Raw genomic sequence first — 11,599 nt, forward strand, 5'->3', positions numbered from 1 at the left:
AACTAGGTCTGCCCCCTTGGGGGTCTCTGAGGGATTCCGTCCGTCGGGCTCCCAGCCTGGGAGAGGACGACCTCCAGGCTGCCCAGAAGCTCCTGAGTTATCCCGCTCCTTCCCTTCCTAACCTTCTGAAGGAGCAGCTTCTCTTCAACATCGGCCTGAGCCCTCAGGATCCAGCAAGTATTTATCTTTCTTTTCTTGCCTTCTTCTTCTTCTCCTTATTTTTTTCCTTCCCTCTCTTTTCTTCCTCTTTCTTTCTCTCTTTCTCTTTTTCTTTTTTTTTTTTTTTTTTTTGACTCTGGACTGATCGGTGTCGCTTCTTCTTCTTCCTTTCTCCTTCTCTTCTCTTTTTTTTTTTTTTTTTTTTAGCGATGGACGCCGAGGCTACGCGGATGCTCGCCCAAGCTATGAGAGCTCAGAAGAGGAAGGGCGCGACGACCTCCGGTTCGGCGAAGAGGGCCAGGGTGGAGGGGACGAGCTTGGCTGCGCCCGTCCGGGCGGCCCCGGCCATCGACATTCCTTCGGATGCCGAGCTAGCGGCCCCCCGGGCTCCCTCAAGGAGCCCGCCGACTGGGGTCCCTATTCCGGAGGTCCGCCCCACGGAGGCGCCCGCTGCGGGGAAGAGGAGGAAATCGGTGGCCCGCAGGGCGAGCAGCCACCGAGCCGCTGCAGACGAGTCCGTCTGCTCCGAGGGGGGATCGGAGAACCCCTTCAACGACAAGGCTTTGATCAGGCGGCTACTCGACGGCTGCATTCTGTCCGATGTCGTGGAGAGGATCGACCGCGCCGATCCCGAGCAGCGGGCCTGGGATACTTTGGGGTCCTTCCTTGAGGTAAGCTGATGTTTATTTGCATGATTGCTTGGTCTTTGTTGTAATTCTCCATCCGTCCTTGCAGATCGGGCACCAGCTCTTCGCCTATGTCGAGGCATCGGGCCGCATGAGAAGGGACCTTCTTCGGGTGGAGGAGCGCTGCCAGGACGAGGTCGCCCGTCTTCAAGCGAAGACGGCCGAGGTGGCCGCCCTCCGGGAGGCCCTGGAGAGAGAGAGGCAAGACCGGGAAGAGGAAAGACAAGCCCGGGAGGAGGAGAGACGAAGTCTGGAGGAGTCGGCGAGGAAGGCGGAGGCCGAGGTCGCCCATCTGGCCGAGCAAACTCTGGTTCTGGTCTCGGAGGCCCGGACCCTTGCGGTGGAGGAGTTCAAGGCCTCCGTAGAGATGAGGGAGCTGAACGTCCAGTTCGGCCTGGAGGCGTTCACCAAGGGGTTCGAGCTCTGCCGAGAGAGGGTGGCTAGCAGATACCCCGACCTTGAACTCGGCTTTTTGGAAGATTTTGACGACGAGGCCGCCCCTTCGTCCGCCGCCGTCGCAGTCGCACCCCTCGCGCCGAGCTCTCCACCTCCTGCCCCCGAGGTCTGAGACCTCCGATCTTGTATCTTTCTTTTGTCGCCATACTTTCCGTTTGTCTTCAAAATCAATCAATAAAGTCGAATTTCTTATTATGGATGGTTTTTCTTCCCTCTGCTCCTCCTTTTCGGCCCTTCTTCTTGTAATGAGTCGGTCTTTGACGTTTGCGTCTTCCGATGGCAGTGCCCCGCCGAAGCACTCCCCTTGCCCCTGGGGGTCCCACTGAAATCCACTATCCATCGACTGAAAAAGGAAGTCCTCCACCTGACGAAGAAATTGAAGAAATCGGAGGGCGAGCTCCGCCAGGCGAAAAAATGCTATTCCGAGGCCGCCGCTGAGGCCGCCCACTTCAGGAGTCTCCAAGTGAAGGCAATCATGGACTACAGCCGTAGGAAGGCGAACTTCACGAAGGAGCTTGAGGAATGTACGAAGAGCGCCAGCGACCGAACTTGGGCTCAAGAAGCCAGGATTAGCGCTCTTAAGGTGGAGCTATCAGCTGCAAAGAGGAGGATCGGCCAGCTGGAAGGAAACTCATCCCGGACCCTGGCGCGGGTTGATGAGCAAAAATGGTCGCAGAAGGTCTCCGACCTCCAGAAGCAGCTTCAAGATGCTGAGATGAGCCACGATGTGCAGCGGGTCAGCTGGCGCTGGCAGGTAGAAGAGTACAAAGGGAGATTCCGTCAGACAGCGGACGAGGTTGTTCATCTCCAGCAGCAGTTGGTTACTAGGGCGCAGCTTGCTAACGCCCAAGATACCGAAGAGCTCCTAGCCCTGAGAGGCACTGTCGAAGGGATTTCCGTCTTTCTTGGGGAGAAGACAGCCGAGCTGCAACAAGTAAAAATCCAACTGGGGCTTGAGAGGAAGGCCGTCGCGGACGTAGAGGCGGAGTCCGAAGTTTTGCGAAAGTGGCATCGGGAAGCGGAGGCTGAGAGCCGGCGACTTCGTCAGGCGCTCCAGGATATGCTGCAAAAGAAGGAAGAACTAGAGGAAATGGTGGAGAGCCTGAGGCAGTCCTGGTTGGGGGATGGAGGTGATCACCCTAGGTTAGAGGGAGCAGGACCTCCTTAGAGTTCTTTTGTAGTCACCCCCTTTTTGTAGCTGCCCCCCCCCCTTTTTCTTTTTTTTTTCTCTTGTCGTTTTGTCCCTCTTTCTCTGGCCGTCCTGGCCCTGTAGTACATATATCGGAAATGAGGAAAAAGCACTTTGTGTTATCTCGTCCGAGTGTAGCACCAATATTGTCGTTCGTTGACCCTTTCTCGTCGTTTGGCCTGTTTGGCTTAGAGGTCTTCGTGGGAAGGGGCTCTTCCCTTCCATCCGATCTCGTTACGTGGCTAAGTCTCGCCACCATTTTTAACCCTTGCTGACGAAGTAGCGGGTGGAGCCCGACTTCCTTAGGAGCCCGGGCGAAGTCTTTCTTGGCGGCGGAGCCCGACTCCCGTAGGAGCCCGGGTGAAGTCTTGCTTGACGGCGAAACCCGGCTCCCGTAGGAGTCCGGGTGAAGTCTCATTTGGCGGCGGAACCCGGCTCCCGTAGGAGTTCGGGTGAAGTCTTGCTTGGCGGCGGGACACGGCTCCCGTAGGAGTCCAGACCTTCCATTTGGCTTGAGCCGGCGCGAGGTTCTCATTATCGGCCTGGCTTGTGGGGGCACGTTTGGGCGTTGTAAGGCCTCTCCCCCCTTCGGTCTAAAGGAACCGGGCCTTCGACTTCGCTCATGTCAGGACGAGGTTCTCCTCCTGTTCCTGACATGGCTGTGGGGGCACATTAGGGCGTTGCAAGGCCTCTCCCCCCATCCGGTCTAAAAGAACCGGGCCTTTGACTTCGCTCATGTCAGGACGAGGTTCTCCTCCTGTTCCTGACATGGCTGTGGGGGCACATTAGGGCGTTGCAAGGCCTCTCCCCCCATCCGGTCTAAAAGAACCGGGCCTTTGACTTTGCTCAAGTTAGGGCGAGGTTTTCCTCTTGTCCCTAACAGGGCTGTGGGGGCACATTAGGGCGTTGTAAGGCCTCTCCCCCCATCCGGTCTAAAAGAACCGAGCCTTTGACTTTGCTCAAGTTAGGGTGAGATTTTTCTCCTGTCCCTAACAGGGCTGTGGGGGCACATTAGGGCGTTGTAAGGCCTCTCCCCCCATCCGGTCTAAAAGAACCGGGCCTTTGACTTTGCTCAAGTTAGGGCGAGGTTTTCCTCCTGTCCCTAACAGGGCTGTGGGGGCACATTAGGGCATTGTAAGGCCTCTCCCCCCATCCGGTCTAAAAGAACCGGGCCTTTGACTTTGCTCATGTTAGGGCGAGGTTCTCCTCCTGTCCCTAACACGGCTGTGATCTTGGACGGATCGTATCCAGTCATAATACATCCACGCTAGGTGGGAGGAGCATGTTAGCTAAAAAGAAAAGTAGATTCAAAGCGAAATAGTAAGTGATACATTTAAAGCATTCCCGCTCCTCCTTGAGGCCCTCCGGTGATGGAGTCGATGGTCCCGATGGGCGGCCGGTCCCCGGGCTGCTCCTCCCTTTTCTGCAGTTCAGGCGGTGGGAGGGCTCTTGGCCGGTCTCTTCTGTCCCCCGGCCTCCGACGGATGAATCTGTCGAGTCGACCTCGCCGAATGAGCTCCTCGATCTCATCCTGAAGCTGGATGCATTCCTCCGTGTCGTGGCCGTGGTCGCGGTGGTAGAGGCAGAACTTGTTGCGGTTGCGCTTCCCGGGGTGCGTGCGCATCCTCTCCGGCCTGGGGAGCTGCTCCCTGACCTCCATCAACACCTGAGCCTTCGAGACGTTGAGGGGGGCGTAGCTGCGAAATTTCCCTGGCGGGGAGCCCCGCCGAAACCTGTTGTCCGGGCTTCTCTGCCTGTGCGCCCGGGGAGGAGTATGGGCGCGCCTTTGTCCGGGAGGGGATCGGGAGCGAGGCCGGGCTTCCTTCTGCCTCTTTTCAACTGCGGGCTTACCAGAATCTCCCGCCTGACGCTCCCTTGCAGTCTCTTCGTCCTTCATCTTGAAGGCTTCTTCCGCTCGGCCGTATCCTTCAGCCCGAGCCAGCAGGTCAGCAAAATCCCTGGGGTACTTCTTCTCCAGGGAGTACAGAAGGTCATTCTTCTGAAGGCCGCCTTTCAGGGCGGCCATGGCAACCGACTGGTCCAAATTCCGGACCTCCAACGCTGCGACGTTGAAGCGGTTGATGTAGGCCCGGAGGGACTCCCCCTCCCTCTGCTTGATGTTGATGAGGGACTCCGAACCCTTCCGGGGACGCCGGCTGCTGACGAAATGGGCCACAAATTGGTGGCTCATTTGATCGAAGGAAAATATGGTACCCGGCTTCAGAGCCGAGTACCAGTTCCTTGCTGCTCCCTTCAACGTAGACGGAAAAGCCCGGCACAAGATGGCGTCGGGAGCGCCGTGGAGCAGCATCATCGTCCGGAAGGCCTCCAGATGGTCAACCGGATCCGACGTCCCGTCGTAGCTTTCGAACTGGGAAAGTTTGAAGTTCGGCGGGATCGGTTCCTGCATAATCATTTGGGAGAAAGGAGGGTCAGTGCAAATATCCTCACCATAAGCGGGAGGTGCGTGGCGGAGTTCCTCGATCCGCCGGTTCATCTCCTGGAGCCTCCGGTCCAGGAAATCCTCTCGACTTCGAGTCTCGAGGGTCCTTTGGCAGAGCGGGGGCAGGGATCTTCCAGGGGTGGAGTCGTGATCCGACGGAGGGCTCTCCACTCTCAGATCCGCCTTCCCGGGAAGGACAGGGCGGCTGGCCCAGGTGGCCCGCCCCGCCGTCGGGTTCTGGCCCCCCGGAGATTCCCCCTCCGGATGCGCCGACGCCTGCGGCTGCTGCTGCTGCATCGCCTGTACGGCTTCGACGAGTCCCTTGACCTGCTGCGCCAGCGAGTCAAACTGTTCCGCGCCGATTGCCGCCGCCGGAGGGGGAGGAGGCTGAGAAATCGGGGGGGAGGCCGGAGCTTGAGATCTGGCCGCAGAGGCCGTAGACCGCCGGGTGGACGCCCTGCGCGGAGGCATCGAATGTTGATCTCGCGGGGGAAGATTGGGAGCGGGTGACAGAGAGACAGTCGGAGACGGCTCCGTTGAACACTCCTTTAAGAACAAGGGTGCTGCGAAGGTTCGAGCCCCTTCCTCTAGCGCCAATCCTGTTGGTACAAAAATCTGCTTGCGCCGGAGAAGCTGGAGTTGGGGAAGCCGCGGTCGCCGCCGGGACCTGCAAGGGAAGTCTAAACTGGAGGTGGGGTTGCTCCGGCAAGACCCTCCGACGCTCAAGTCAGTACTCTGCCTCAACAAGAATGGAGTGCTCGAACGGAGAATTTAACAGAGTTTTGAGATAGAAAAAAGAGCTTAGAGAATAACGTATCTGGATCCCTCTTTTATAGGCGGAGGAGGCAACGGATTGATGGCGACGTTTGTAACCGTCTGGTAGTGGGCCGCCCGTAGTCAGGGAAATTGATTGCAAAGGATAGTGAAGTAGACGCGTGGCCATCACGGAGGCTTACCACGTGGAATCTGTTATGAGGGGTGGAGCAGCGTCTGTTGTCAGCGGATAAGAGAATCGCGCAGTATCCGTCGCAGGAGGTGGAGCAGGTGCGTGGCCGTCACTGTGGCCTGTCAGGGGATAGTGGAGCAGTGCGGGGTCCGCTACAGGAAGTGGAGCAGGGCGGCTATGGTCACTGCGGCCCGTCAGGGAATGATGGCACTGCGCGGAGGCCGCCGCAGGAAGTGGAGCAGGGTTGTGGCCGTTTTGGGGGCCTGTCAGGGGGCGTGGACCTGTCGATTGAAGCTCGGCAACGGCCGGACCTCAGTTTCTGCTGAGGTCCGGGTGAGGTCCTCCTGGCGATAGGGGTCATGAGCGGAGCCCGACTTTTGGGGGAGTCCGGGCGGAACCGTTCTGATGTTGGCGGCGGAGCCCGGCTCCCGTAGGAGTCCGGGCGGAAATGCGCTGCAATGAAAGTTAGAGGTGAAGTCCGGCTCCCGTAGGAGTCCGGGCGGAGCCGTGTTGCGGTTGATGTTGAGGGCGGAGCCCAGCTCCCGTAGGAGTCCGGGCGGAGCCGTGCTGCAACCAAAGTTAGAGGTGAAATCCGGCTTCCGTAGGAGTCCGATCGGAGCTTACCCGCAGTTCATGTTGAAAACGGAGCCCGGCTCCCGTAGGAGTCTGGGCGGAGACGCGTTGCAGTTGGTGTCGAGGACGGAGCCCGGCTCCCGTAGCAGTCTGGGCGGAGCCGTGTTGCGGTTGATGTTGAGGGCGGAGCCCGGCTCCCGTAGGAGTCCGGGCGGAGCCGTGTTGCGGTTGATGTTGAGGGCGGAGCCCGGCTCCCGTAGGAGTCCGGGCGGAGCTGCACTTGCTGATGTCGGCGTGGGTTTCGGCTGTGGGTATTTTATACCCAACACTACCTACCCTATTTTCTATCAATTACAACTCGTAGGCCCTGCCAGAAAATTGCCATCTAAATCGCAACAAATGCACTAGAAGGCCTAAAGAGTTCTGTTTTTTTTTAAAAAACCAATCCCCTGTATATCATATCCACAACCAAAATATCCTTGCTTTAGAACAACAAGATCCAGCGGACTCTCTGATCAGATTCAAAGAATAACTTGCCAGATCCGCAAACGCCTTTCAAGTTGCATGTTTATAATCTGGATTCCCTGAAAGGACCATTGCACTCATAAAGACCTTTTCTTTAAAAAACTAAACTCTTTGTTCAGTGTATTCTCATAAAATTAAAACGCCCATATTGCTTGAACGAAGTGCCACAAAAGCACAGAATATGAGCAGAAAGGGGAATGGGTCCGGTAGTTCACAAAATTCAAAATCTTTGTGATTGTGTTACAACAACATAATGGAGAAGATAACTATAGTGGATAAACCAATTCTTAATAGTTACACTCAAAAGAAAAATTATACTCAAAGCAAATGACAATTTCTTCAGGAAAGCTGCAGCTGCATCACAATACTAGGAAAAAGAAATCAGAAAGTCCAATACAGAGATTTAAATAATTACAAAAGATGGTAAAAATTCTGAACCCACTGATCCCATGATCCTGAGAGACATTCCCGTCTCAACCGCCTATTCCACGAGCATTTGTAACTGCAAAAAGAGAGCAAATATGAGATCATACGTGCTAGCAAGTCTAATTGTGATGGATAGACTAAAAAATGGAAACAAAAATGTAATAGAATGAGAAATCACCTCGATGAAGAGAGGATGCTCTAGCATTTTTTCGATTCTTCAGATTCCTTCTCTATATGCGTTTCAAAGGTGGGAGGGTCCCTGGTATACCGAATATATGATGACCTGCGACTTGGACGCCAATACTCTCCGATCTCGACCCGGGGGATCGGCTGAATGATGGACCAGTTGGGGCCGTCCTTGAGGAAGGTCTTAAGGAGTGGTAACCCGCATATTAATTTAAATTCTTTGAGATTCTGCGTAGCAGCCGGGGCATTTTGGAGTAGCGCCAATAACCCCTGTGGGAGGCGCTCTGTCGGTCCATCAGTATCGGTGGTGGATGTGTTTGTGGAACGAGAAAATTGTATCATCAGAAATTGCAACTTATCAAGATTCTCCACATGCTCCAACCTCGGACAATCGAATATTGTCAGAGATTTCAATGAGGGAAGGTTGTTGATTTCTTTTAAGTTGTGTGCATGATTGATAACCAATCTCTGTAAATTGGTGGCAAGTCGTAGGCCTTCTGGAAGAGCTCTCAACTTGGGAGAAGCAAGAAGAGACAAGTTCATTAGATGAGGCGGCAAGTTGGGGGCTACTCTTTTTTCTTCACCGACCCCCTCCACCATACCAAAGAACAAAACTTCCCAGTTGTCCACATGACAACAAAGGCCTTCAAGTTTGGGAAATGAAGCCGCTGCTGACGATGAACGGGGGCCAAGAAATTCAGGTCCGATGGTTTTGATTGCATCTGCTCCTACAATCTTGAGGGATTTCAGCTGGGGCAACAGGCCTAGTGGAGGAATAACTCTCAGCTTGGGACAAGAATCAAGTGTCAACGTCGTCAGACGAGGCAGCAATTTGGGGGCTACCCTTCTTTCTTCACCAACCCCCTCCACCATACCAAACGACCATTCTTCCCAGTTGAACATCCATTGAAATGTCAACTTTTCAAGCTTGGGAAATGAAGTCGCTGCTGACGATGCATGGGGGCCAAGGAATTCAGGTCCGATGGTTTTAATTCCATATGCTTGCTTAACATAAAGAAATTTCAACTGAGGCAACAGGCCCAGTGGAGGAAGCTGCGGGAATGATATACAATTATCCAGTGTTATGGATGCCAGGTTAGGAAAAGAGGCACTCAAAGGAGAGGACATCATCCAGCTGAAAAATCCAGTACCAACGAAGTTATGAATCTCAAGTTTCTGTAGGTGGGTGGATTGAGGAGAGAGCTCATTATAAATCTCATCATTTCTCTGGATTGCAATTGCTTCTTCCAGATTTCTAGGTGGTCTTTTACCATTCAAAATTAGTGTCCTCAGAGAGCGGCTGTTTCCGAGTACCAAATCCCCACCTGGTTGTGCCCTCTCCAAACTCTGTATCGACAGGTATCTCAGCTGAGACAGAGATTGTAGCTCCTCCAGACCGCACCCCTCGTCATCTTGCGCGTCTGTTCTATCATCATGGCCGACCACAAATCCTTCAAGATGGTTAAGATGTTGTAATTTGCCTATTCCATTTGGCACATGAGTTAATGGTGTTCTTTGGAGACGAAGGCATCTTAGATTGTACAATTTTGTTATGGCCTTGGGGAGAGTATGCAAGGATTCACAATACGACAGGTTTAGTATCTCCAAGTTTAGGAGGCGCCCGATGGACTCTGGCAACTCCTTGATTTCCGCCCGATACAGATTTAGATATCTCAGGTGCAAAAGATCTCCTACAGAATCCGGAAGGCTATCAAGTCTCGTGTTGGTCAGCTTCACGACTCGCAGATATCTCAAATTTTCAAAAAGCTCATTCGGGACCATCGTCTTATAACTACGCCAAACAAGAAGAGATCTTAAGCACTTTTGCTGTTTTATTACGTCAGGAACTTCCACCATCTCCCCCGCGTTCACCATCGACAAGCGACGAAGTTTACTCAAGGGATTTGTGTTCGGTGTTTGCTCGTCGCCAAGAAAAATGCTCTCATCACGAATCAAAAAAAGAGCAAGGGAGCGCAACAGATCGTGCATTGTGCACCAATCGTCATCATTATGACCATTATGACCATGTAAAAGGTTCCTCCAAATTAACTCCCTATAGTGATCCTCTGCCAGATCTTCCATAAGTGCATCTCCCTGTGTTGCTTTTACAAAACCTTCGGCCACCCAATAATGAATGAGATCCTTGCGATGCATTTTATAGTCCTCAGGAAACAACGAGCAATAAAGAAAACACTGTTTAAGATCCGATGGTAAATTTTCATAACTCAAAAATAGAGCTCTTGGGAGTTTTTCATGAAGTTGGCACATGGACCAAGCATCACTTTCGAGAACCTTATTCCATTCTACGGTGTTTCTATCCATCGATCTTAGAACCCCTGCAATAACCTTGACTGCAAGAGGAAGACCATCACATTTTTCAACAATTTTCATCCCGATCTTTTTAAAACTGGAGATCTCCTCCTCTTCATCATCATCTTCAAAGACATTCTTGTAGAGCAATTTCCAGCAACTGTCATCATCCATTTTATCAACATGATGTATCTCTGCTCTAATACTTCTAGCCACACTCTCATCTCGAGTGGTAATTACAATCCTACCATTAGCTCTTGCATTTTCAAAGGGATATCTAAGCAAATCCTCCCAAACATCTGCCTTCCATACATCATCTAATACAATAAAGTATCTCTTTGAAAGTAAAGAGGAAAGACGGGATACAAGCTCTGCCATAGTTTCAGCCGCCCCAGAATTTCCACCCATACCCTTAATTATCGCTTCTAGCAATTTTGTTTCTGAAAAATCTTGAGAAATACACACCCATACCCGTTTAGAAAAGTTTTCTTCTATTTTTTCGTCATTAAATATATGAGAAGCAAGAGTGGTCTTGCCAATTCCACCCATCCCAACGATCCCCAAAACTCGGTATTTTTTATTGTCTTCTTTAATTAAGGACTCCACGAGACCATGGGTGGCCTCTTCAATTTGTGTCCCTACAATATCAGACTTGACCTCAATAGAAAATGTCTGGCGATGATTTGCTCCGCTGGCTTGATCACCTTGCCTAGCGGGTTCTAGTTTAGACAATATTGATATATCTTCTACAGTATGTTTCCACCTTTCATTAAGTTTTCTAATTTTGCGACCAATTTCATGCCGGAACTTGATGCAGCTAAAGCAAGAAAATAAAGATAAGGGACGGCGTACCGCTGATTCGGACGGATGATCTTCCAACAATCTCCTGCCTTCGATCATACAACAGTCGATGATATCGTCCGCATCATACATGACATCTTTCAACTCCCTCACCCATATATTGATATCCGGGTATGTATGTCTCTTCTGCTCCGCAGATTCAAGAATACCTCTTACCCTCTCCATTCTTCTTTGAAGTTTCTTGAGCTCATCCTTCACGCCTAGCATCATCGACATCTCTCCTTCCACAAATTCTGAAAGCTTGCCAACAAATCTTCTCACAGAGGCATCTAAGATCATGGCCATTTTTTGAGACTGTCAGACGAGGATGTGGATCTCTCAACGCCCAAAAAGAAGGGGAGGTTGTGACGCACTAGAGATCCTTTTAGGCCTATATCTAACGATCCCAACGACCTTGACCTACGCGCGATCTCCTCTTTCCTGGAGGGTATCCTTCACACAGGAAAAAGATATGCCTCCCTTTAAGACCGCCGACCACGGAATCATCCACCACGCGATGATCGATGGGTGGCCCCACCCCTCCCCACAACAAAACAAAAAAAAAAAAACAAAAAGAAAAGAAAAGGACCGGCACCTATTAGGTGGACGATTATTGGTGGAGAGTAATATTTATTTTTCCATGAGAAGCTTCCCTGCATGTTGCGATGGTCTTAGTGGCCTTACCTACCTAATTTGTCCAGAAAAAATAATTTTACATGGTTATGTCCAGCCCATCCGATGTCCTTTTGCCCGTTCTTTGGCTGGATGACAGATAATGCACGTTATTTTTGTTACAAGGAACGATCTCATTATTTTAAAAATACACATATATAAAAATACTACTTAAAATTTAATCATTT

General features: G+C 51.9%; 1 protein-coding gene across 1 annotated transcript; it reads right to left on the minus strand.

Annotated features, from left to right (window-relative positions):
* Positions 1-7,187: 7,187 nt before the first annotated feature.
* Positions 7,188-11,168, minus strand: LOC105055342 (putative disease resistance protein RGA3). The gene is made up of 2 exons (XM_010937109.4): positions 7,582-11,168; positions 7,188-7,479 (listed from the first exon to the last, which is right to left on the minus strand). Exon 1 carries the CDS (start codon positions 11,043-11,045, stop codon positions 7,602-7,604), a length of 3,444 nt encoding a protein of 1,147 aa, XP_010935411.1. The 5' UTR covers positions 11,046-11,168; the 3' UTR covers positions 7,188-7,479; positions 7,582-7,601.
* Between the last annotated feature and the right edge of the window lie 431 nt (positions 11,169-11,599).

Source organism: Elaeis guineensis, chromosome 12 (assembly GCF_000442705.2).
Source record: "Elaeis guineensis isolate ETL-2024a chromosome 12, EG11, whole genome shotgun sequence".
Classification (NCBI taxonomy): Eukaryota; Viridiplantae; Streptophyta; class Magnoliopsida; order Arecales; family Arecaceae; genus Elaeis; species Elaeis guineensis.